The sequence below is a fragment of the Nerophis lumbriciformis genome, linkage group LG35, assembly GCF_033978685.3.
Source record: "Nerophis lumbriciformis linkage group LG35, RoL_Nlum_v2.1, whole genome shotgun sequence".
NCBI classification, from domain to species: Eukaryota; Metazoa; Chordata; class Actinopteri; order Syngnathiformes; family Syngnathidae; genus Nerophis; species Nerophis lumbriciformis.
Window position 1 is genome coordinate 20,738,105 of NC_084582.2, and position 27,565 is coordinate 20,765,669.

Sequence of the window (27,565 nt, forward strand, 5' to 3'; positions counted from 1 at the left end):
AGGTATTTTGGGCACGTCCGACCGGTAGGAGGCCACGGGGAAGACCCAGTACACGTTGGGAAGACTATCTCTCCCGGCTGGCCTGGGAACGCCTCGGGATCCCCCGGGAGGAGCTGGACGAAGTGGCTGGGGAGAGGGAAGTCTGGGCTTCCCTGCTTAGGCTGCTGCCCCCGCGACCCGACCTCGGATAAGCAGAAGAAGATGGATGGATGGATGCATATTTCTGTTTTTGCACAGTCACAAGTGCCTGTGCAAGCAATGACTGTTTTCAGTTATGTCGACAATCACTTATGTTGACGTAATAAGTCTTTTGTCAGGTCCAATCGGGATTTTCCTGTTTTTATTTTTGTGATTGTTGCTGTCTAAAATGCCTGATTCTGCACCAGCTTTTTCACAAAGTTGTGGCAAAAGTTGCAATGTTATGAGTCATATATTTTCATGGACACATTTGATTGGTTTGACTGATGACATGTTTTGCTGTGTTTGAATGTAAACGTTCCTCCAAATGCCGCGGCCGGCTAAGACTACGGGTGGCTGACGTTGGTGACGCCTCAGACTAATCATATGTACATGTTGGTGTTTGTTGCTCCATTTTATTTGGCTTTGAAACAGGCACTTAATTTGTATTGACGAATGATGAAGAAGACACAGTTGATCAAGATATCAAAATGATGGACCAGACTGTAATGACTTATAAGACAGTAAAAGACTACCATATTTTCCGGATTGTAAGGAGCACTTAAAATCTTTTTTTCCCCCTTAAAACTCAATAGTGCGCCTTATAACCCGGTGCGTCTAATGTACGGAATAATTCTGGTTTTGCTTACCGACCTCAAAGCAATTTTATTTGGTACATGGTGTAATGATAAGCAGTGTTGGGTTAGTTACTGAAAAACAGTAACTAGTTATAGTTACTAGTTACTTCATTTCAAAAGTAACTCAGTTACTAACTCAGTTACTTACACCAAAAAGTAATGCGTTACTGTGAACAGTAACTATTTAGTTACTTCTTTTTTTCTTCTTTTTTTTTTTTAAAGCTCCAATTAATGCCCTTTTAGCTTTCATTTCAGTACTGTTATTGCACTGGAGAATAATACAATCTGTTAATCAACTTGACATGCATTTGTATCACTGAACTCTGCTAAGCAATGTGGTCGACATACAACACACAAAGACAAAGATATGTTACAAAGGCCAATTTGTTTCTGGCCAGAACAAATTGACAAAACTATTTTAAATAGCTGCAACATAACATACATAAGTAACAAACAGCATAATAACAACATAGCTGTAAAGCAAGAAAGGCACACACTACATACACAAAGCCTAACCAGGCATTTTTTCCTCAAGAAATTCTGACACAAAATCATGTCTGAAGCCCAGAACACTCTACACATTTCCCCAGTTTTAGTTTAGAGATAAGGAAAGATTGGCCTGGCCCACTAGGATCCCTCTTTATGTTTGTGAACTTTATAGTCTATATATTTAGAGTGATGTGATAATCAAACACTCTAGAAGTCTAAAATGAAAGAGTATATAAGAGAATTGACAGCAACGTTCCCTCTAAGGAGCGCGCCTGTGCAATTGCGCACTGCTCAAGCGTCCTCTGCGCACGGCAAATCTATGCCACGCACAAAATCAAATAAAAAAATAAGCGCATAACAATTTTCGACACGACAGAGAAAACCATTTTCGTCATCATTGTTCAAATATAATAATAAGTCTGTCGAGACGCTTTGAGGACATGAATTCCATCCATCACTTAACTGAGCAAAACTCTTTATTGTCGGCCATAAACACATCACTGTTATATCAACAGCAGCCGCTCGCTCTTTCTCACTTGCGCCAACACATGCACATATGGCACTTAGCCAGTGATGCGTTTACAGCCACACAAAAAGTCGGACAACTCCAACACCACACATAAAGTGTGATTCCAGGTCGTTACTCTATGATTTACCAATCAAATGTGTGCTTATTCTAGTGTCATTTATTAGGAATCTTAATTTATAAATATTAATCATTAAATGCTGTTAATATATTAAATACATACTAATAAAAATATATTTTTTACAAACAGGAAGTTGCAGGAATGTACACATGATCCCCTGCTTACATTTCATTGTGCAACATGTGAATGTTTTAATGGGAACTAAATGCAATGTCTGAAAGGGGTACAAATTATTTCCAAAGCAGGACCTCCACCCAGACAAACAATACAAGTACACAGTTCATGAAAAACAATATTTTTTGTTATTGTCATTGTAAGTGGGCCTAAACACTTATATTAGAAATGGAAATGACTGCTGTCATTTGATTATAATAATAAGAGAATGTTGTCTGTCTATCTGTGTTGGCCTTGCGATGGGGGTGGACTTGTCCAGGGTGTACCCAGCCTTCCGCCCGAATGCAGCTGAGATAGGCTCCAGCGACCCCGAAAGGGACAAGCGGTAGAAAATGGATGGATGGATGGAGATTGAACTTGTTATTTAGTCAGGTTTGGGACAGGTGTGCTGCTGGTGTAGCCACAGTGTGCACGTCTGATGTTGCTCACATGGGCTCCACTCAATGCTCAGGGAGTTTTTGCGTTTGCTCACACACATGAACAATTAGAGGGAACATTGATTGACAGAGTGTGTGTACCTTCAGCGCTGAACGATGAGCAGAGGCAAAGTTAATCCTTAAGTGGTGGTGGTGGTGGAGGTGAAGTGTCATAGGAGTCTCTGTCTCTCTTTACTAGCTTCGTCGAAGCATGTTGCTTATGTAGCTTGTTTCAACAGATTTGAATTGCTGTTTTGGGCAGTAGATGGGATCTTTGATCCAAAGCACAATTTACATTTAACTAAAATGTTGTTTTCTTTGTGCTCGACAAAAGAAAAGTAGTGAAAATATCTCCATGTTAGCAAACTCGACTTCTGGCTCCGCCATGATCAGACACGCCCCCCTCCTCCTCCTCCTCCCTCTCCTCCCTCCCCACACTCACACAGAGCGCATGTCTCTCTCTCTTCTCCGGCTTGTGACACAAGAAGAATAAGAACGATGACACAGCAGCGCTCCGATAAAACACACTTTATACTACATAAAAAGTAACGTAAAATAACGCAGTAACGCATCATGTAGTAACGGTAACTGAGTTACTGAATATAAAAAATAACGCGTTAGATTACTAGTTACCGCCGAAACTAACGGCGTTACAGTAACGCGTTACTTTGTAACGCGTTAGTCCCAATACTGATGATAAGTGTGACCAGTAGATAGCAGTCAAACATAAGAGATATGTGTAGACTGCATTATGTTGAAATATGACTCAAGTAAACAACACCAACATTTTATATGTTCCATTGAGAATATAGAACATAACACACAGCGCTCAAAAATCTATCAAAATGTTTTAGTACGACTTTGGTAAGCTATGAAGCCGCACCGCCTGATGGCTTGTCGGTACATTAAACTTACGAGTATTATTATGGTGTGTGTATAAGGTAAGACATACTATCTGGCGTTTTGTTTCGCAATATTATGCAAAAAGAACTTTTCTTACCTTCTGGTACCTGCTGATCTGTTTTTGGGATCTACATAAATCCTGAAAAATTGCGCGCATCCCCCTTTGTAGTCCGTGACGACATCGTAGTCGATTAAGCTTGTTCTTTTTCTCTATCTTCTTGTTATGTGACATTCATCCTCCACTGTTGCCATTTCTAATATAAAGTAGTGTAAAGTGAGCCACGTAAATAAGATCGCCCACAAAACGGCGCATCCGGAAGCGACTGTCAGAAAGCGAATTGAAGATGATCTGTAAAACATAAGCTATGCAACATTTTGACCAAAGAACCACCATTACATGTTATGTAGACCACAAGGAAGTGTTTTCAATTTAGAAAAAAATAATAATAATATCACTCCTTTAATGCGCCCTATAATCCGGTGCGCCTTATGTATTAAAAAAGATCGGAAATAGACAATTCATCGACAGTGCACTTTACAATCAGGTGCGCCCTATGGTCCCGAAAATACGGTACAAAAAGTTTTTTTTCCAACTCACCCTGCCACCACAATCCATTCCACCCGCACCGCAGGTGTATGCGCCTAATATGATAAAAACACCACGCCCACAGTGCAACCGACAACCGCCCAGTGCAGTGGTAAGGTGACCAATCTTATTCACACAAACAACTTAGAGAAGTAGCAAGTGTGGCTCCTACAACGTGTGCGTTTGAGCGCTGCTCAGTGACAAATTTGATTGGCCAAAATGTGCTGGGATTGAACAAAGTAGCAAAGCCTCGCATAATTCACAGGGTTTTGCAAGAATTAGCATTAATCAGCATGCGTCAATGTGATTGCAACTTGGTGAACTGTTCTTATATGACTTATCTAACTTTTAGCCTAAGTCGGGGTGCCCATTATGTCAATCGCGAGCTACCAGTCGATCGCGGAGGGTGTGTCGGTCGATCGCCAGCCAGTCAATATTCACTAAGACGTCACTTTTATCACTTGGTTGACATTCACAGCACCCGAGGGTCTTTTGAGATGACGCTGGCTGCTGCAAGCTCATTATTAAGAAAAAATTACCGATGGGAAGGCGAGAAACACTTTTTATTTCAACAGACACACGCACACAAGCTAGCAAGCTACGGAGTTTGCCGCCAATGTATTTCTTTTAAAGGGTATAAAAACCAGCATTGAAGCTGGACAAATAAATACCAAAAACCAACCACTTTCATGTGGTATTGGACAGAAAGGAGGACTTTTTTTCTCCTCCATTTGAAAATGCGGACTCTTTGATTCCAATCAATGCAAGTCATCAGAATCAGGTAATACACCAACTTATATTCTTGTCTTCATGAAAGAAAGAAATCTATATGTGTTAAACATGCTTGTATTATCACTAAACACCTTTAACTTGTTGGCAAAAATGTCTCTTTCATAAATAAATAAATATAAATTATATATATGAATGAGGTAGATCCCCTCGACTTGGTCAATTGAAAAGTAGCTCGCCTGCAGAAAAAGTGTGGGCACCCCTGGCCAAGTCATAGTTTTCTGCCAAAGCTTCCAGCATCCAGCAAGTATTCCTAAATCTGCAGGAGAGAATTGTTTAGTTTGACATTTTTATTGTCTTCTAGGTTGACGTACGGCCATGCCGGCACCTTGCATCACGGTGTGGTCTACATTTCCGGCGGACATGATTGTCAGATAGGACCGTTTCGCAAAGATGTCCTGTGCTATGATCCATTGGCGGATGGCGACGTGTGGGTGGAATGCCAACCCATGGCGCTGGCTCGGTGCTGGCACTGCATGGCCTCCCTCAAGAATCTAATCTACGCCATCGGAGGCAGCAACGACCACGAGGATACCAGTGAGCGATTTGACATTCTGCAGGTGGAGTCCTACAACACACGCAGCCAACAATGGACTCATGTGGCACCCCTTCTGTTGCCAAACAGTGAGGCGGCCCTGGCGGTGTGGGCCGAGAGGATTTATGTGCTGGGCGGTTACAGCTGGGAGAAAATGAACTTCTCTGGGACCACTCAAGTGTACAATCCTGATGAAGATGTGTGGTCCACAGGGCCTGACTTGCCTAAACGCATTGCAGGCTCCTCAGCTTGTGTGTGCGCCACTAAAGCTCCTTTTACATCTCTGAATCCAGAGGGGATCAAAAGTTGACAAGTGGGACCCATCATGTCCATTTATGGTAAGATGTGAACATCAAATCTGTAATATTAGATTAGAACATATATATTCTTTTTTCACTGCTTGCCTTTTTGTGAACATACATTCCAGAAAAACGTAAAAAAGTGGAAATAGATGAGGAAAAAGTTTAAATTTTGATCATACATACGACTGGCTCATGTTGACAAGTTGTCGACATTACCAAACTATTTATTGCTTGCAGATTTACTTACTTTTCTGAAAGAACTTGATTGTTGATTTTTTTCTCCATTCATCTATCCAGAATCCAGGCTAATATTGCTATATGCTTCTATTTTGAAGTTGACTTTGCGCTGAACAGGAAGTCACAGTAGCAGTAGCCCAGGGTGATAGTTCAATTCCTGCTGCTGACCAAAAAAGTACATTGCAGCTTGTTAGAGAGATGCTAAATTGTATCTTCAAGTGCTACAGGTACGTTTGAATTACAACTTTGGCACTTTTATATTCTTTCATATGTTTTGTGGCAACTACTGAACACATCACGTTACACAGCAAAAATTGTGGAATGGAAAGACAGGAGTTGCTTTAAAAATATATAAAAACTACAAAATTAAGACAATCAAGATATTAATGATGTACACTTGTTCTAAAATTAAATACAAATATATACATTTTCCTGTAAAAAAATCTGAATATTTATTCCATATTAAGAATGGGTACCTAATTCAGTACATTATTCTGTCAGTTTTACGGGGTATCAATTTACGTTAAATCAAACGATACCATATTGTCATACCTTTGTTGCAAGTGACGTCTTGTCTGGTTGCAGACTCAAATTTAAAAACTTTCAAGAAATAAGACCTTTTCTCTTTGGCATTCATCGAAGGCGGACACCTTCCCCTCCCTGTTGCCTCTCCTGCTTGCTTCTTTGTTTTGTCTTGCCTTAACTTTCTTGTATCATCTTTTTGCACTGCTCTCCAAATTTAATTGATCAACTAGTCTCTCAATGAACTTGACAAGATCTCAGGGTTCGGGGGACCTGCTTGTCCTGGGGAACCAGTTGTTGCTAGACAAACAAACTTGTAGGAGAAGCAGAGTGCCGCACGCATGGCGACCCTTTCATTTGAGGATGATGAAGATATCTACCGATTCGGAATCATGATAATAGAACATCTGCTGATTGGAGTAAGCGTTGCGCTGGTTTATCGACAAATTAAAAGATGATGGCAGCTGTTGAAAGTACCCTAAAGCTGCCACAAATGATTGGAGGATGCGAGCAGAACTCTGGGTACTCTTGACTTTTTGGGATCTAAATCGCAAACTGAACAACTTCTTGGAGACACCATCTGCTCCGCATGGCGAAGTATGATGAATTTAAGGACCAGAAATAGACATAGTGAAAAGTTGAAATTAGTTTTTGCTTGCTCAAACACAAACATTCTAATGCTGCTCTGTCCCTAAAGGACAGAGCAGCGAAGACACAACAAATTCCTTCCTTGTCGCTCACACCTGTTGTTTTTTACTTTTGTTGGATGACTGGCTGTTATCGCGATTGCAGCAGAAAATACACGTCACACACACCATATGCCAGGCTTTCGATGCTTCACCCCATGTGCTATGATGGAAAACGGAGCAGCGCCCCTGGTGGCTGGCAGCTTCGGGCCGGATGCCTTCCCCCTAACTCGAGGTGGCAAGCCTCGAGTTGTATGTCATAAAATGTATATGTGCTTTGCTATAGAGTTTTTTTCCTGGTCTATAACTACCACCAAGCTGCTTGCTTTTTTCACCTCTTCTTCCCCCCATGTTTATCATTTTCCCCACCTTTTACGGGGTGCCACCCTAGCGGGGACCTATCAGCGTTCCTGTTCTGTCACAGTGCACATACCGTATTTTCCGGACCATAGGGCTCACCGGATTATAAGGCGCACTGCCGATGAATGGTCTATTATTGATCTTTTGTTAAATATATTAGGCGCACCGGATTATAAGGCACATTAAATGAGTCACATTATTTTTTATTTTTTATAAATGTAAAACACTTCCTTGTGGTCTACATAACATGCAATGGTGGTTCTTTGGTCAAAATGTAGCATAGATTATGTTTTACAGATCATCTTCAAGCCGCTTTCTGACAGTCGCTTCCGGATGCACTGTTTTGTGGGCGGTCTTATTTACGTGGCTCACCTTCGACAGCATCTTCTCCCTGTCACCAAAACTGGTTGAACTTAATGAATTATTTGTTAGAATGCAAACTGCTTTGATCAGTGGTCCCCAACCAGCGGTCTGGGGTCCGGTACCGGTCAGTGATGCATTTGCTACAGGGCCGCACAGAAACATTAGTTTATAAACGATCGCATTTTCGCCGGCTTAACTTTCACCTGTCCCATTAGACACACCACAAAGCGTGTTCTTCGATGTATAGTATGCTCTAACTTCTGATAGGAAGTCACTATTTGTAATATCTTTGTTACATATGAGACAATACACAATAATGAACATATAACATGTAGTATATACCTCAACCTGCCGGGGACCATCGCAAAGAAACAAGCCCAGGGCTCTCACTAATTCAGCGTTGTGGTAAATTGTATTTTTCGTGCACTTATTTTTGCTGTATTTATCTGCCACACGTGAAAAGCCGGTCCGTGGAAATAATGCCTCCATTAAACCGGTTCCTGGTGCCGAAAAGTTCGGGAACACTTGGCCTTAGATAAATCAAGTCTTGCACCGCAAATCATCTTTTTTACATCCCAATGGTATCCAGGGGAAAACTGGACCACCAAAGTACCATATATAAACAAATATAAGAGAATTAATGTACTGTTTGGTTCAGGCAAATCAAATATTTAATAACCAAACACTGGTTTGTATTCTATGGTTGATGTTTGAAATATGTTAGTAAGTGTTTATGTTTTACTTATTAATTTGTCACATTGTGTTTTGTGGCAGTTTTATGTTTAGCTTCAGAGCATATTGTTTTTTATTCTAGTTTTCTTTAGATGTATATTTTACTAATTTTAGATGAAGAAAATTGTAAGTACAAATGTCACTGTCAAAGTTATAACTTTACAGAATGTTTACAATGAAAACACAAGCCAAATAAAATTTAAGGGTTCACCTACTGTATTTCAGAATAATGTGTGTAATTTTGAAATATTCTGATCCAGTCTAACGACTGCTAGTGATTTAATTTCCATGATAAATGATAAATGATAAATGGGTTGTACTTGTTAGCGCTTTTCTACCTTCAAGGTACTCAAAGCGCTTTGACACTACTTCCACATTTACCCATTCACACACACATTCACACACTGATGGAGGGAGCTGCCATGCAAGGCGCTAACCAGCACCCATCAGGAGCAAGGGTGAAGTGTCTTGCTCAGGACACAACGGACATGACGAGGTTGGTACTAGGTGGGGATTGAACCAGGGACCCTGGTGGATGATGGATCCTTGGGGATTTCAGAGGTCGTTTGGTCATACTTGCCAACCTTGAGACCTCCAATTTCGGGAGGTGGGGGGTGGGGCGGAGGGCGTGGTTGGGGGCGTGGTTACGATATATATATATATATATATATATATATAAGAAATACTTGACTTTTAGTGAATTCTAGCTATATATATATATATTTATATTTTATTACATATATATATATATCTATATATAGATATATATAGATATATATATAATTAAATAAAAGAAATACTTGAATTTCAGTGTTCATTTATTTACACATATACACACACATAACACTCATCTACTCATTGTTGAGTTAAGGGTTGAATTGTCCATCCTTGTTCTATTCTCTGTCACTATTTCAGAACACACACATTATACAAATATACATTATAAAATCAATAAAAAAACGGGAGCTCTAATTTGGGAGTCTGAATTAGGATCAGAAGCTCCTATATAAACATTGCGCACTCACGTCGCCTTTTTGTATTGATTACTGCAGCTGTGCACTGGATTCATTCACAAATACAAACTACAACTCACAAACACTTAATTCAGTGAGTTGATTCACCAAAACTAACCTGTTATACAGGAGGAAAAAGCACACAGGACGTTTCAATTGTTCACAGACTGGTCGCGCTCATCAGAATGACAAGACACTTCCGGTCTGCAGGTGATAGCATTCAATTGGGAAGAAACGCCCTACTGACCAATGTGAATACTGATAAATGTGTAATGACAGCTCCAAAAACGAATTCAAACCACAAAATAAAATAAATAAATCAACACAAAAATGTGACACATTATGGGTGAGTCACATATGCATGTACAGTAGATGGCAGTATTGTCCTGTTTAAAAGTGTCACAACATTGCTGTTTACGGCAGACGAACTGCTTTACAGTAGACGAAAACTTGACTGCTGTTGTTGTGTGTTGTTGCCACGCTGGGAGGACATTAATGAAACTGCCTAACAATAAACCCACATAAGAAACCAAGAACTCGCCCTCGATCATTAGATTTTTATATTGTGGGAAAGCGGAAGTGTGAACATGCAGGCTGTCAACACGTCACTCAGGTCCGCATGGAGCTGGAGGGGGCGTGGCCTCCAGCTCCACTTGAATTTCGGCAGTCTCCCGGAAAATCCGGGAGGGTTGGCAAGTATGTGTTTGGTTGCCATATTGAGTAATTTCCACATACTTGCCAACCCTCCCGGATTTTCCGGGAGACTCCCGAAATTCAGCGCCTCTCCCGAAAACCTCCCGGGACAAATTTTCTCCCGAAATTCAGGCGGAACTGGAGGCCACGCCCCCTCCAGCTCCATAGGGACCTGAGTCCGCTTTCCCACGATAAAAACAGTGTCCCTGCCCAATCACATTATAACTGTAGAATGATCGAGGGCGAGTTCTTGGTTTCTTATGTGGGTTTATTGTTGGGCAGTTTCATTAACGTCCTCCTAGCGCGGTAACAACACACAACAGCAGCAGTCACGTTTTTTGTCTACCGTAAAGCAGTTTGTCTGCCGTAAACAGCAATGTTGTGACACTCTTAAACAGGACAATACTGCCATCTATAACATCAATAATACATACGGCTTTTAGAGAGTGCAGTGCACAACTGCGCACACAACAAGGAGACGAAGCAGAAGAACGAGGAAGATACAGCCATGGCGACGCCGACGACGAGTAAGATGAAGAAATACGCTTTGTTGCACCTTTCCTGCCTGAGTCCGGCGATTAGTTGCAAATCTTGCTTTATTGATTGCTTGCACACAGCCAATCCAACACAAAACAAACTAGTCCCGCCCGCACTGACGCTACCGCTCCCTCTCTTCTCTCGCCCACACACTCACTGACGTCACTCACCTCACATGCTCACCTATTAAAGGGCCACACACACACATACGCTACTCTCATAACAGCTTGTGAGTTCCAAGCCGCAGCTACGATTGGACCTGGATAGCCTTCGGGAAGAAGTAGTGGACTACCAAGTGCTTGGCACTGAAGATCTTCCTCAGGAAGCAAAGATTGACCGGTTTTGGGCCATGCTAGGGAGAGATGGAAGATTCCAGTCTCTAATACATGGTGTTTACGTGACGTCACACATCCGGGTTATCCCGGGTCATCCGCCATCTTGGGAGGCAAACAAAACACACCTGGCCTAGTTGACACGCTTCACGATTATTGACAATAGCTTCGAGCAAACACTGGTGAAAGGCGCATAATGGTTATTTCCTGTTGGGTGAATGGATGTACAAATCGACGGGATGGATCAGTGCAGCGAGGATTTTTCAGTATTCCTAAAATTAGACACAACGAAGGAGAACAGACAAGGAAAATCAGCGAGGAGAGACGACGCTTGTGGTTGGCAAGCATCAACAGGAAAGAGGAGCCATCTCAACATTCCAAAATATGTTCTGATCACTTTGTAACAGGTAGGATTACGTCTCAATCTGTTTATTAAACATTTTAGAACGATGTATTGTTTATTTTTTTGTCAATTTGCTATTCTCGAAGCCCTTTATGGGATGGACCCCCCCCCCGCCCCTCAGGATATATAGCGCCCATCTCAGCCCAGGTTGCTTGTACACGAAATGAGTTGTAGATCTCAATGGATAAAATATTTAGGTATCAACCTTGTCATAAGTTAGATACATTAGAGATGCACTTTTGTTTGGTAATTACATAAGTGTTGCAATGAAATAAATGTTGTTGTTTTTTTTACCCCCAGGCAATCCAGCAGCTTTGTACGACAGGGCTAACCCAGACTGGGCACCAACCCTGAAGCTTTCAGCCAAATTGACACCAAAGAAGTCGGAGAAAAAGAAACAACAATCAACCTACTCAGTTAATAGGTAAAACTTTCTTCTTTTTTATCAAACACCAATACTTATAAATGTATGCATATGTCCTGTTATGTAGACTCCCCTATGTATGCCTCCGACCTTTAATAAGTATATTGACCTTGTACATATACATATACATGAACATCAACATGTGTAGTGTTATAACATCATGATCTATAAGTGCATGGATGTTGAGGTAGTGTTTTATTGTTGATTCTATTTACTCTATTATCAACCTCAATTATTGAGATGGATTTTTGTTTCAAATTTTAAGATACAACAGAGTTATGGAAAGGCAGAAAAGCAAAGAGAAGATAACTGCAGCCAAGGCCTTGATAGATCTCTTTCATGAACCAGGACCATCGGTTGATGTAGAGGACAGAGACCTTCCCGATGTTGAACCAAGGCCGGTGTGTGAGTTTGCACTGAAGGGCGCACTGGAGACTTCAAGTGAGACAACAGATGTATGTGTGGACCCATTGAGAAACAGTCAGGTGGACAGTGAAATTCAAAGGCTACTGACTGAAAACATGGCTCTAAGAGATCAAGTGAAGGACAACATGTATAGTGAAGATGGTTTCGTAGGTCAGAATGACAAAGTTAAATATTATACTGGACTCCCAGGTTTTACCACTCTAATGGCGCTATTTCATTTTGTGAAGGATTTTATTCCCAAACCTAGGAGCAATGCGGAACTTGGACAATTCACAAGATTGGTAATGACTCTAATGCGAGTAAAGCTGAACTTACCCATTCAAGATTTAGCATACAGGTTCAAAACTTCACCATCAACTGTTTCAAGAACTTTTTTAACAGTGATACATGTGTTGTATGTGAGACTGAAACATATGCTCTACTGGCCAGAGAGGGAAGAACTCAGAAAAACCATGCCTGTGGAATTCCAAAAACATTTTGGTCAAAAGACTGCTGTTATTATAGATTGTTTTGAGGTTTTCATTCAACGGCCAAAGAATCTAATGGCAAGAGCACAGACCTGGTCCTCCTACAAACATAACAACACTGTCAAATTTCTGATTGGTATAACACCACAAGGATCAATTTCTTTCCTCTCAAAAGCTTGGGGTGGAAGAGCAAGTGATAAATATATAACTGAAAACTGTGGACTTCTGACAAAGCTTTTACCTGGAGATCTTGTGTTGGCGGACAGGGGTTTTGATATTGCCGATAGTGTTGGCATGTGTTGTGCACAAGTCAACATACCAAGTTTCACTAGAGGAAAGTCACAATTATCACCTATTGATGTTGAGACAACAAGACAAATTGCCCATGTGAGAATACACGTAGAAAGAGTTATCGGCCTTGTACGCAACAAGTACACAATGTTACAGGACAAACTACCCATAGACTTTCTAATGTGTGATGAGGGTGTTCCAACAGTTGACAAAATTGCGACAGTTGCTTGTGCATTGACAAATATGTGCGAATCTGTGGTGCCTTTTAATTGATTTCAAGGTTAACCAGTGTGTAATTGACAAAGTTACAGGTGTCCTGATCATATCAATTTATTAAGTGCTGATCATCAGGATGCAGGAACTGTTCATGCATGTATACAGCATACTTGTTTGCTATGTTCATTATTATCTTGTGTATTGCCATGTTATGTTTAATTTTCAAAATGTATCAAACAAATGTAAATTATTAGTGTTTATTTGAGTTTTATAAAGGGTTATTGAGAGGGGGCATACTTTAAATTCATATATTTTCCATTTCAATCTGGGATTTAAGTGAAAAAAAATTGTCATACTCGTGAATTATATTTTATACTCTTCAGTTGGGCATTATCAAAACTAACAAATTGAATAAATTAACAAATTTATCACATATATAAATAAATATAAGTGGATGGGAGAGGACAGGCTTGGGCAGACTCCCCTTATCCTAAGGAGTCCGACGTGTCCTCGCTAAACACATGGTTTTAATGTACGTTATATATACATACCCTGCCCACTACAAGCACTTTCTCGTTTGCAGTCATGCTTTTAACGTCGCTGACCCATCCGTTAATAAACTGGTTGTACGCCTCCAGAGACTTGAATGCCCTCAATTCCTCCATTGTATAGGCACTGGTGTAATTGACGAGGTAGTTCAAAATGTCTATGTACGTTATGGCCGGGAGGCATTTGTGGTCATACGTGAAACTTTGTTTCGGCACTTCGTACGGGTCAACGCCTATGCATTGTGTCTTCTGGTTGTATCTTTCCAACGTCTGGTTGTCCAAGCCTTCTTTATACTTCTTTTTTGCTGGTTTCTCGGCCATTATGCATACGTTTGTGAACGGGTTCGTATATATGAATTTGCTGATGTTGTACCGGTGCGCTTGCCTTTCAAAATGGCGGATCGCGCGGAGCATCATGGGAAATCAGTCGGGCGTGAAAACTATGTATGCATTTGATGAAAGCACTTTTGTGCGTGCCACACATCAATGCATCATAAGAGAGGGTGTTCAGCATGGTTAGAAAAATAGTGACAGAGAATAGAACAAGGATGGACAATTCAACCCTTAACTCAACAATGAGTAGATGAGTGTTATGTGTGTGTATATGTGTAAATAAATGAACACTGAAATTCAAGTATTTATTTTATTTATATATATATATATATATATATATATATATATATATATAAATATATATATATATATATATATATATATATATATATATATATATATAGCTAGAATTCACTGAAATATATATGTATATATATGTATGTATATATATATATATATATATCAGTGACGTGCAGTCACTAGAGGCAGGTGAGGCGGGGCCTCACCTGCCATCATGGGGGAAAAAAAATGTAAAAAGAAAAAAAAAATTAAATTGTTATATGTATCCAGTGATTATACTATAAAGTTATTTTCCATTTAACTTCACCAGTTTTAGATTATTTTTATTCAAAATCGCTGAATTTTCACATTTGCCGTTCAAATACTAAGAAGAGACGGTGCGGTGAACAGCAGCCAGTTGAGGCACGTCACTCAGTGCCGCAACATGGATTGCGCAATGACTCGGCTAACTGCTGGCCTGCTGTGCAGTGAGACTGTATTGCTATATGAACTATATTATACATTTCCATAGTTTAGTTAGCTGAGGTATATAATGTACAGTGTATTTTGTCAACAACTGTATGTGTGTAAAGTATTTATTGTGCTGAGCGATCATAAAACGGCTGCAAAAGACGCACTGGCTGAGGCTCGCCTCCTGCACCCCCGCCGTAGAATTGTTATATCAACTAAAGCCCACACTTAAACTTTCCACGTGCAAGATTGAATCTATTTTAAAAAATTATTTCATAAGAAGCCAAAAAGTGCAAAAACAATAATGTTGGTGTTGGAGGAGTTGTGAATGACTGCAGGGACACAACATTAGATACACCTGCAGACTGCAGGTGTATCTAATTCACAACTCCTCCAACACAAACATTATTGTTTTTGCACTTTTTGGCTTCTTATTAAATAACTTTTGTAATCTATTTTCATGGGCTTTCCTCTTTGTGATGTTAAGTTCCTGTTATGCGCTGTTATACAGTATATGCCTTGAGCTCTTATTTTGAAGGCGCTAAGAGCGGAAGTGATGTCACGTTGCGGAGGTTTTTGAAAGAAGGTAAATAAAGTGGTCCTCGTGTAAACTGGAGCCTCCGTGTTTGTTATTTTGTAGTTTCATACAGTATAGGCGACATTTATAAACCCTCGGTTACACTTTTTTAAATAGATTCAATCTTGCACGTGGAAAGTTTAAGTGAGGGCTTTAGTTGCGGCGCATGGACTTAATTTCTAAGTAAAGGTAAGACCATAATAACGTTTTTTTTATTAAATGTGCTTTTTTGTGTGCTACAGTTTGTATGTGTAAAGTTAAAGTTCCAATGATTGTCACACACACACTAGGTGTAATGAAATTTGTCCTCTGCATTTGACCCATCCCCTTGATCACCCCCTGGGAGGTGAGGGGAGCAGTGGGCAGCAGCGGCGCCGCGCCTGGGAATCATTTTTGGTGATTTAACCCCCAATTCCAACCCTTGATGCTGAGTGCCAAGCAGGGAAGAATGCTGGTATGAGCTTTTAAACATAACCCGTTAACTGCTGCCAATCAAATGGTGAATAAGATACTCTTTAGGGTTCATATGTTTGTAAATCTGACTGTGATGAAGTCAGTGCCTCACCAGCCATCAACCTCACCGCACGTCACTGATTTATAGATATATATATATATATATATATATGTATATATATATATATATATGTATGTGTGGGAAAAAAATCACAAGACTATTTCATCTCTACAGGCCTGTTTCATGAGGGGGGGTACCCTCAATCATCAGGAGATTTTATATATATATATATATATATATCTATATATATATATAGATATATATATATATATATATATATAGATATATATATATATATATATGAAATACTTGACTTGGTGAATTCTAGCTGTAAATATACTCCTCCCTTCTTAACCACGCCCCTAACCACACCCCCGCCCCACCCCCGACTGTGGATGTATGTACTGTATTTGTGTATGTATGTGGGAGCGTAGGCACTTATGTATGTGGGTAAGTACCAATGTGTGCGAGTATGTATTAAAGAATGAATATACGTATGTTGTGGAGTCTCGGCTAGAAACCCCCGATCAGGTAAAAGTTCCCACAGTGCCAGCAGCCATAGTGATGGCAGCGCTCAGCACAGCAGGAGGAGGCGGAGCCTGAGCAGTGTCATTGAGTGGAGGTATGTCCCAAATTTACTCCTCAATCAGCATCATTGTCAGCACCTTTTCAGAGCACACCTGCTCTGAGTCAGGTAATCCAAATGTTGGCTATTCAAGCTCAGAGCTCTGTCTCACTGTCACTGGCTCTCCTCAGAGAAGGAACGCCTGCATCGGGTGGTAAGCTAAACTCCACTGTTCTCTTTCGTCGAACATTTACCATGTTTTTGGGAATCTGACTAATAGTCGTCTCTATGTCTCCTTTGCAGGCAAACTAGCCCTGCACATGAGTGCATGAAGAGCATTCCATGTGCTATCGGAAATAACAGGTTAATGTGAACCCACTGTGTGATTTTGATTTGAAAGCCCCGATTGGGAATAACTTTATTTGCCATTCAAGGGGAACATCCCCTTGAATAAACAGCACTGAGTGCGTTTTGTACCTACAACCCCTGCTTCTATGTGCTGGTTTGGGTTCAGACTTTACAATGTATATGTTGAAGATTCTCGCTTCCGGGTTCTTCGGACCACCAATCACCGACATGCCAGGCTCTTCCATGTTGACATGTTTTATTTTCCAATAAATTGTCTTTCGTGTGCTTTTCAGCAATCGTTCACTAACAAACTAAGCACATGAATGGTTTCTCTCCAGTGTATAGTTTGTCTCGCTCTCGCTCATGCTCCACCACCAACTCCTCTCTCCTCCTCGGCTGCGGCCTTTTAACAGGTGATTAGACAATTAGGCCCAGGTGCGCCATCTACGCACCTATCGCTGATCTCGAAGCCGGTTCTGGCACATCCCGTTTCGCTGCAGGTCCGCAGGCCACACAAGTCCCGAGTCAAGACAGGGCAAGTCCAAAGTCAAGACTGGAAAGTCTCAAGTCAAGTCCCAAGTCCTGCATTTTGAGTTTCGAGTCATTTCAAGTCATTTAACCACAGACTAATATATTTACACAGATTGTGTATGCTTTTAAAACACTGTATTTATTTATTAAAACAAGTGCATTTGAAATTGCAGGGAAAAAGATAGTGCTGACATTGCACTTCAAAATAGCACTATTAACCAGTCATTTTAAACATGTAACTCATTCCTTTACAGAATAAACACATTTGAAAAAAACAAGTGCAACTGTACTTATTTGCACAAAAGTGTTAACATTGTATTTCCATGGCATATTGCATTGTAACTAGTTCCACAGCAGTTTCTATCCTGTTCTTACCTTATCTCATCTCATACTGTATGTGTGTTTATGTGTGCGTACACATGAAAAACATAACAAATATATGAACATAACAATGAACAGAGTTGTACTTTTTAGATGTCAGCACCCTATGCAATATGTACACATATTCTTAATATAGTATACATTTTAACTGACCTTTATTTGACTATGTTTGTCTTTTTGTAGGTGGCTAAAATACGCGGTGCTGCTGACTGCCGTCTAACGTTACGTTACTGTGTGTGATACATTGACTAACGTAATGTTACTGTGTGTGATACATTGACTAACGTAATGTTACTGTGTGTGATACATTGACTAACGTTACGTTACTGTGTGTGATACATTAACTAACGTAACGTTATGTATAGGTACCTCATGAAACCCTGTTTAAAAAAAAATCACTTGACAAAAAGTATGAATAAGGTAGCGAACTGCAGTGGACGCAACATATTGCCGTGTTTGCAATGACGTTATAACCATAGACATCTTATAAGTAGACGCAGCATTGGTTGCTGTGACGTGAGCAATTTGCCCGCCATCTTGAAGTGGTGATGAGGAGCCGGCGAGCAGCCTAAACTGACAGTTGAAAGGTAGAAAACAAAGATGGTGTTCAGCGTTTTCCTGCTCAAATGAGCGGACTGTTGAAAATAGGAATCGGGGGATTACTTTTCACAAGTAAGATTTAACATTAACGTACTATTGGTTGTATTTTATGAAAATAATATTACCACAGAGTTGAGAAGGATCAAAGATCTTCAATATTTGTATGTGAAAATCACAAAGAAATCTTCTGGGGGAGGATGACGCCCCTACAGGGGTTTGGTTTACAAACTTTCAGCCCCACCTAAAACAAAATTCACCAGCCACTACTGATTATGATGCATTCTCATTTTAGGCAAAGTATAAGACAATACTTTCTTAACAGTATAATTGTAACCAGGAATCAGTCTTCAAGTAACAATATTCAAATACTAACATTGTTGGGTTAAACAGAATTTGGTTTTATTCAAAATCCAGTGAAACAGATTGGTGGTTTTAGCTGATATGAAGACTTTCAGGTGTTTATATATGTTTAAGTATTTGGCAGACGCTTTTATCCAAAGCGACTTACATAAAATAATACATATAAAACAATCACTGCAAACATTATCATTTAAGGGAAGAATGTAATAGAAAATATCAATACAAAGTGTCAAGACAGAATAAACTCTCTGCTGCTGAAGCAACAGAGATACAGTCTATAGGTCCCTAAGATATATAGATATCTAATGTATTAATACATTGTTTATGTAGGATACACGCATGTATATATAACCTAATCATATTGTTTCTTCAACTTAAAAATAGTTTACCGTTTTTTTTCCCCTTCTCTGGGATTATATTCCCAGTTTTGATCTCGGACGTCTGGTCACTTATAGCGTATAAGAATATTATATTACTGTTAAGCAAACTATGAATAATAAAACACGCCAAAACATGTGTCTGTTACACACGTATGACAAAAAAGGGGGTGAAAATCAGTGGTATTCAGTGAGGTAAAATGAATTAAATGCGCTGACAGTTCATTGCTCCTGCCAAATGAATTGCACTGAGTGGAGCGGATCACCACTCCAAGATGGCGGCCCCGCGCCTCCTCTGCGCCAGTAGGCAGTAGCGCTCTATGCTGCGTTTACTTATAAGATGTCTATGGTTATAACGTTAGCAGTGAGTTTGCAGCCTCACTGATTTAACTACACAGCAAATAAAAGTCACGTTACTTAGCCAATAAACGTTATCTTACATGCAAAACTTACCCTTCTTTGTGCAACTTCAAATGTCGAACGAAGTTGGAAGTTGTTGCGTCTCCGTCTGTAATATTCGAACTGAGTGATTTGCATACGGCAATTCGTTTTTTGTTGACCAAGTCGTAGTTTTTATACCCGAACGAAACCAACTTTAACATAATTGTTTATCACTGGCACGTTGTTGGACAACTCTTGGTCAATGGTTGTCCTGCAATTTGATTGGATGAATGCTGTGTGATGAAAACAACGTAGTTCTAATTTGATTGGCTGTTGTACTGACAGCACACCAGCTGACAGGAATAACACGCTGATAGACAGACGAAGAAAATGAAAAATACGGAGCGCTCCCAAATAACTTTTTAAGCTTTGGATTTTGGGGAAAGTGGCAAGTCATGTCAAGTCATGTCAAGTCAAAAGGCTCAAGTCCAAGTGAAGTCACAAGTCATTGATGTTAAAGTCTAAGTCGAGTTGCAAGTCTCTTTACATTTTGTCAAGTCGAGTCTAAAGTCATCAAATTCATGACTCGAGTCTGACTCGAGTCCAAGTCATGTGACTCGAGTCCACACCTCTGCACTGAACCCACACCAAATAAAGTCACCGACACAGACCCCTCAGCGCAAGGCCGGACCAGACAGGCATTGACTCCGCCCAACAGGAAGCGAAAGCCGTGCAGCACCACACACACAAAAAAGGTTTAATTATACATTTTTAAATAAAATAAATTAAAAAAAACCTAAGTGTTTGGGGGGCTTGGGTCCCAGGCTGAACCACAACAATTATTATTACCATTGCATGTATAGCTATATTTACATTTATACCTGCTTACTAACCTCACTAAAACTCTCATTCAAAACATTAATTAATCATTAAATGATTAAAAAAAACGTTATATTGATGGAATTCCAACAATATAAAATAGGAACAATAATGTTCGCTGCCCTCTGTTTTTTTCTGGGATATACTGAAGTATGTCCACACATGTTGTCTCCACTCCAGACAAGCACATAGGCCAACTTCCTGCTTATGTCATCACAACATCCTGTTTCTGCAGTGTTGTTTTGCAGATAAAAAGTTTTTTATAAAGGTTTGTACTGCATTTTTGTTGCTTGTCTTTTCTGCACACACCCAGGTTGTGAAAGTAAATGTACGCCTGGTAATACACCACTCTTAACAACCACAAACCAAATCTTGTTTGGGGCCTTAGCAAGCCTGTAGAATTAGGAAACAAATGACTTTACTGAACAATGGAGGGATGACAAGCAGGCTGCTGTCATGTTTGGTGCTTCAGGACATGCAAGGAAACTGTGGACTCACCACATGAGACCAGTGAAGACCAGAGAAAGACTGAACAGAAACAAGTCATGATTAGTGGTGCTGGGAAAATGGATTCATGTCTTAATCATGATTCTTATTATGATTCTGAATCAATTCATTCATTTTCATTTCTTGAATTGAGAATCAGTTTCAATAGAGAATCAGTTTCAATCGAGAAACGTTTTGAATCGACATTAGCTCTAAATCAATGCAGTTTGAATGAAGAATTGTTTTGAATCAAGAATCGTGAATAATTTTAAATTGAGAAAGCGTTTTCTATTCGGGTTCCAGGACTTTGGAATGCCCTACCGGTAACAGTTAGAGATTCTACCTCAGTAGAAGCATTTAAGTTCCATGTTAAAACTAATTTGTATATTCTAGCCTTTAAATAGACCCCCACATTTTAGACCAGTTTATCTGCCGTCTCTTGTCTGCTCTGCCCCCCTCTCCTGCGTGGAGAGGTTATCAGGTGACCACAGATGAAGCGCTAACTGTTCAAAGTCAGGACCCGGGGTGGACCACTCATCTGTGCATCAGTTGGGGACGTCTCTGCGCTGCTGACTTGTCTCCACCTGAGATGATCCCCTGCTGGCCCCACTATGGACTGGACTCTCACCTATTAACTAGATCCACTCGACGTCCATTGCACCGGTCGCCCAGGGGTGGGGGGTGTCCCCACATCTGCGGTCCCTTCCAAGGTTTCTCATTGTATCCCATTGGGTTGAGTTTTTTATTGCCCTGATGTGGGATCTGAGCCAAGGATGTCGTTGTGGCATGTACAGCCCTTTGAGACATTTGTGATTAAGGGCTATATAAATACACTTTGATTGATGGTTTTGAATCGAGAATCGATTCTGAATGGAATTGTCACCCCAAAGTTTGCTGTGGAATTGAACTATGAGTTGTTGTAAGATTCACATCCCCACTTATTAGATACTGATTAGACACCTGAATGTCCGTAGAAGGAGAGCGCTGATTGGAGGAGACACAAAGGTCAAGCAAGATGCTGATGACGGGACAGTGGAGAGACATGTAATAATCAACAAATGAACTTTTGAAAATACCAATCAAAATTGACTTCAAAAATAGCTGTCTGTTCCTCTGACAACATGAGTGTGAATACATTTGAAAGATGATGACATTAAATGGGTTAAATGATAAATGGGTTATACTTGTATAGTGCTTTTCTACCTTCAAGGTACTCAAAGCGCTTTGACAGTATTACCACATTCACCCATTCACACACACATTCACACACTGATGGCGGGAGCTGCCATGCAAGGCGCTAACCAGCAGCCATCAGGAGCAAGGGGTGAAGTGTCTTGCCCAAGGACACAACGGACGTGACTAGGATGGTAGAAGGTGGGGATTGAACCCCAGTAACCAGCAACACTCCGATTGCTGGCACAGCCACTCTACCAACTTCGCCACGCCGTACATTGATGTGATTTTAAAGAACATGTGTGTCGGAAGGAGAAACCCAGTCAGAGTCTGTCAGGAAAGCAAGCATAGGTAAGGAATGTCATACAGGAAGTGGTCTGGATTTAGACTTCCTGTTCGTTCCATGGCTCCTCAGAGCAGAGCGCTTCTGGGTGTTATGGGTCTTAAGGTGATGACAACTTTCTTGCATATGTTTACTGCTTTAAAATTGTCTTAATTCAAATCGGTACTATATGTGGAAGGTTGGTGTTTAGTCGAGTGTCTAATGAACTACAGCCCGTGAAAATAGTTATGATTTTTATTCAAATTCTTTAAGGACTCCATTTCTAAACGAACAAAGTCTTGAGCTGTAGAAATAATTTGGTTTTATAAAATTTGAGGTCTCTGCAGTGACACAGTACTTGTCATTAAGATGGAAAAAGCAGGCTTTGATACAAAGCAGAGTGGGGGTTTGATCTTGTCAAAGAGTGATCCTGTGTGACAGAGACCCAAGTTTAATATGACAACGTTTTCTTTAGTAAAGCTAGACATTTTCAACTTTATTAAAATGTCACAAACATCCTAAATTACAAGTCATGTTTTTGAGCCAGGTATAAAACTTCAAGTACTGTATACACCAGACCTAGGTAAAAGATAGAACTCGTTAAGATTTTTAATCCGGCCCCCCCAGATGTTTCCAAATACATTTTTTAGACTGGTAACATTAAAACTGTAGCTGCCATGATGATGTATGATGTACTGTTTTCAAATGACCGTAAATCTTGAACTGCAGAAAGTATTTCAATGGTTGGAATCTGCGCTTTTGAGTAATGTACGGGTTATTACGGTAATATACGTCACAGCAGCTCAGACGAGGCACCAAGCAGTGTGGTCAGGGTTCCTTTCCAGAGCAGCCAGCCTGTCAAGCAGTTGTCAGGGACAGACGTGGAAGCAGATTTTTAAGACAAAGTTCTTCAGATTGTAGGTGTTTTTAACCTTTGCGTTCATATTTTGCCGTGTTTGTTGCATTTTTGTTGCGTTTTGCTTGGTTGTAAAAGTTGTCGATCAAGGAGGTGGTCTGAGAAGTAACTTCATAGTTAATATTTTAAATCCCACATTCCTTATATTCTGGGTGTCTCATTCAGTAAAATATTGTACAATCCCATTTCGTTTTTTCAGATGGTCTGTGGTAATGTTTTAGCATTCTATCGGACATTATTGGGAGTTTTTGTATTAGTGTTCCTGAAAAACGGAGCCAAGCACACTTACTGTACAGCAAATTTACAGCCATATATATATATATATATATATATATATATATATATATATATATATATATATATACATACAGGTAAAAGCCAGTAAATTAGAATATTTTGAAAAACGTGATTTATTTCAGTAATTGCATTCAAAAGGTGTAACTTGTACATTATATTTATTCATTGCACACAGACTGATGCATTCAAATGTTTATTTCATTTAATTTTCATGATTTGAAGTGGCAACAAATGAAAATCCAAAATTCCGTGTGTCACAAAATTAGAATATTACTTAAGGCTAATACAAAAAAGGGATTTTTAGAAATGTTGGCCAACTGAAAAGTATGAAAATGAAAAATATGAGCATGTACAATACTCAATACTTGGTTGGAGCTCCTTTTGCCTCAATTACTGCGTTAATGCGGCGTGGCATGGAGTCGATGAGTTTCTGGCACTGCTCAGGTGTTATGAGAGCCCAGGTTGCTCTGATAGTGGCCTTCAACTCTTCTGCGTTTTTGGGTCTGGCATTCTGCATCTTCCTTTTCACAATACCCCACAGATTTTCTATGGGGCTAAGGTCAGGGGAGTTGGCGGGCCAATTTAGAACAGAAATACCATGGTCCGTAAACCAGGCACGGCTAGATTTTGCGCTGTGTGCAGGCGCCAAGTACTGTTGGAACTTGAAATCTCCATCTCCATAGAGCAGGTCAGCAGCAGGAAGCATGAAGTGCTCTAAAACTTGCTGGTAGACGGCTGCGTTGACCCTGGATCTCAGGAAACAGAGTGGACCGACACCAGCAGATGACATGGCACCCCAAACCATCACTGATGGTGGAAACTTTACACTAGACTTCAGGCAACGTGGATCCTGTGCCTCTCCTGTCTTCCTCCAGACTCTGGGACCTCGATTTCCAAAGGAAATGCAAAATTTGCATGGTTGGGTGATGGTTTGGGGTGCCATGTCATCTGCCTCTTCGCCTTGCCCCTTGGATTTGACGAACGATTCATACAACACGCACCGACAACACCCCCTGGTAAAACTTACATTGTTAACCCTACACATCGTATGCACTCATTCACTTGTGGTAGCATACACACCCCACACACTCATCAAGGTTTTCAATAAACCTGATAAACCTCAGTTCTGCCTTGGTGTCGCCTCCTTCCCTTTGCCTGGTGCACAACAGTACGTTCTGGCCAAAAACATGGCGGAACCGGGCGACACCGGCGAGGCCCAGTCCCGATTCCCCAGGACATCCAACCTGTCTATTCTTAGTGCCGTAGTCAATGAGCACCAAGAGCGTTTTTTCGCTCTTGAGGACAATTTGGAGAGAGCTTTCTCCGGACTACACTCTAGGCTGGACTGCCTAATGCCTAGAGTGACTCCCGCTGCAGCAGCCCCGCAGCTTATTTCTCCAACCCGAAGACCTGAAACCTGCAGTCTGGAACGGGAGCCCAAAATTGCCAGTCCTAGACTTTTCGAGGGGGATTTTGAGCTGTGTAGAGGATTTCTTGTTCAGTGCGATCTGATTTTTCAACACCAGCCCTCACGCTATTCCTCTGATGGGGCTAAGATCGCTTTCATTTTTGCCCTGCTCACTGGACCTGCCCTCAAGTGGGCTACGGCTGCCGTGGACAGGACCATGGCATTGAGCTCAGACTACGCTGCCTTCCGTGCTGAATTCCGGGCTGTATTCGACCACCCTAAGGATGGGGGGGACGCCGCTGGACGCCTTCACTCCATCCAGCAGGGACTTCGCTCTGTGGCAGCCTACACCCTGGAATTCCGGACCCTGGCGGCTGACAGCGGTTGGGACGACAGGGCGCTCCAGAGCGCGTTCCGTCGGGGCCTCTCCGAGGAAATTAAGGACGGCCTACTGAGGGACAGACCCACATTCTGCAGAGACCTCATCAAACTAGCACTAATGTTCGACCAGAGACTGACTGAGCGTGCTGCTGAGCGAGCTCAGCGAGTCGCGAGGAACAGCCCCAGTTCTCAACTCCTACCCACCTTTGAGGCCCCCGCCGTGCCACTACAGTGTACACCCACCGTGTTGACTGCTTCTGAACCCATGCAGTGGGAAAGGACCCGACTGACCGTTGAGGAGAGAGAGAGAAGGCACCGACAGCGTCTCTGTCTTTACTGTGGTCTAGCCGGACATATCCTCCGCTATTGTCCGGTGAAACCAAAAGACCAGGCTCACCAGCTGAGGGGATCCTGGTGAGCCATACGTCTTTCCCCCAAGAGAAAGAGAACCCCAATTTCCTGTTGCCCGCTACCCTTGCTTGGGGCTCAAGATCTATTCAAGTAGAGGCATATTTGGACTCAGGAGCCGACGAGAGTCTCATGGACTTCGAGTTCGCCCGACAGATGGGCATTCCCCTGGTCCACTTGGACAAGACTCTTCCTGCCCAAGCCCTGGACGGGCGACCTTTGGGACCCATCAGGTTTCGCACTGAACCCATTTCCTTGACCATTTCGGGAAATCACGTCGAGACCATCAGTCTTTGGATTCTGGAAGCACCTGTTGCCCCGCTGGTCCTGGGTAGGTCTTGGCTCCGTCAACATGACCCCCACGTCTCTTGGACCTCTGGCAGGATCTTGGCTTGGAGCACACTCTGCCATGCTAATTGTCTCAGGTCAGCTCCCCCTCCAGTCCACCGCCCCAGTACCAGTGCTCCTCAGACGGACCTGTCACTAGTACCAGCCTGCTACCATGACCTAGCGGAGGTCTTCAGTAAGTAGCAAGCACAGGGTCTACCCCCACACAGACCTTACGACTGTGCCATTGAGCTTCTCCCAGAGGCTAAATTACCTTCCAGCCGTCTTTATAACCTGTCACTCCCAGAGAAAGAGGCTATGAAGACCTACATCACGGAGGGCCTGGCTTCAGGGATCATCACACCATCGAAGTCTCCACTGGCAGCGGGATTCTTCTTCGTAACCAAGAAGGACGGTTCACTCAGGCCCTGCATAGACTACCGTCACCTCAACAACATTACTATAAAGAACAAGTACCCACTACCGCTGCTTAACTCATCTTTTGAGCCGTTGGCCCCAGCAACTGTCTTCACTAAATTGGATCTCCGCAACGCCTATCACCTTGTGCGGATTAAAGAGGGAGACGAGTGGAAGACGGCGTTCAACACCCACTTAGGGCACTTCGAGTACCGAGTCATGCCCTTTGGACTTACAAACGCCCCAGCCGTTTTTCAGGCCCTCGTGAATGACATTTTGCGTGACATGCTGGATCTTTTCGTCGTTGTTTACCTTGATGACATTTTGATTTTTTCCCGTAGTATGGCTGAACACCAGCATCATGTTCGACTCGTGCTCCAGAGACTTCTGGAGAACCGCCTGTTCGTCAAAGCCGAGAAGTGCAGCTTTCATACCTCTTCTGTCGAATTCCTTGGTTTTGTGGTCGAGAAGGGGCACATCAGAGCCGACCCCAAGAAGGTGGATGCTGTGGTAGAGTGGCCTCAGCCAACCTCCAGAACTGAGTTGCGGAGGTTTCTCGGCTTCGCTGGGTTCTACCGACGCTTCATCCGGTACTTCAGCCAGATTGCCGCACCACTCCATGCCCTCACTTCACCGAAGGGCTCGTTTGTTTGGTCTCATAAGGCCAACAACGCCTTTGAGGACCTAAAGAGGAGCTTCATCTCCACCCCTGTCCTCGTCCACCCTGACTTGGATGTTGCCTTTCTTGTGGAGGTGGACGCTTCCGACTCCGGGATTGGTGCTATTCTTTCCCAACGGTCAAAGATTGATAATCTGATTCACCCCGTTGCCTTCTTTTCCAGACGTTTGTCCCTGGCAGAGCGGAACTACGACGCCGGGAATAGAGAGTTGTTAGCGGTCCACGAGGCTCTTGCAGAATGGAGACATT

The 27,565-nt window shown here is 41.7% G+C and overlaps 2 protein-coding genes across 4 annotated transcripts in view; both read left to right on the plus strand.

The window, feature by feature from the left end:
- The window catches only part of klhl36 (kelch-like family member 36), a 49,817-nt gene extending 36,620 nt beyond the window's left edge, over positions 1–13,197 (plus strand). The window contains exons 9-11 of one of the 3 annotated variants that reach the window (XM_061928128.1): positions 5,124–5,692; positions 11,835–11,958; positions 12,224–13,197. In XM_061928128.1, the coding sequence (XP_061784112.1) occupies positions 5,124–5,664 (541 nt within the window). In that variant the 3' untranslated portion in view covers positions 5,665–5,692; positions 11,835–11,958; positions 12,224–13,197. Of the gene's footprint in view, positions 1–5,123; positions 5,693–11,162; positions 11,539–11,834; positions 11,959–12,223 lie in introns of those variants that run through there. The other 2 variants (XM_061928129.1, XR_012049345.1) reach the window with 2 other exon arrangements.
- A 9,033-nt stretch (positions 13,198–22,230) lies between these two features.
- The window catches only part of exoc3l1 (exocyst complex component 3-like 1), a 117,840-nt gene continuing 112,505 nt past the window's right edge, over positions 22,231–27,565 (plus strand). The window contains exon 1 of the mRNA XM_061927938.1: positions 22,231–22,512. Within this exon, the coding sequence (XP_061783922.1) occupies positions 22,460–22,512 (53 nt within the window). The 5' untranslated portion in view covers positions 22,231–22,459. The remainder of the gene's footprint in view (positions 22,513–27,565) is intronic.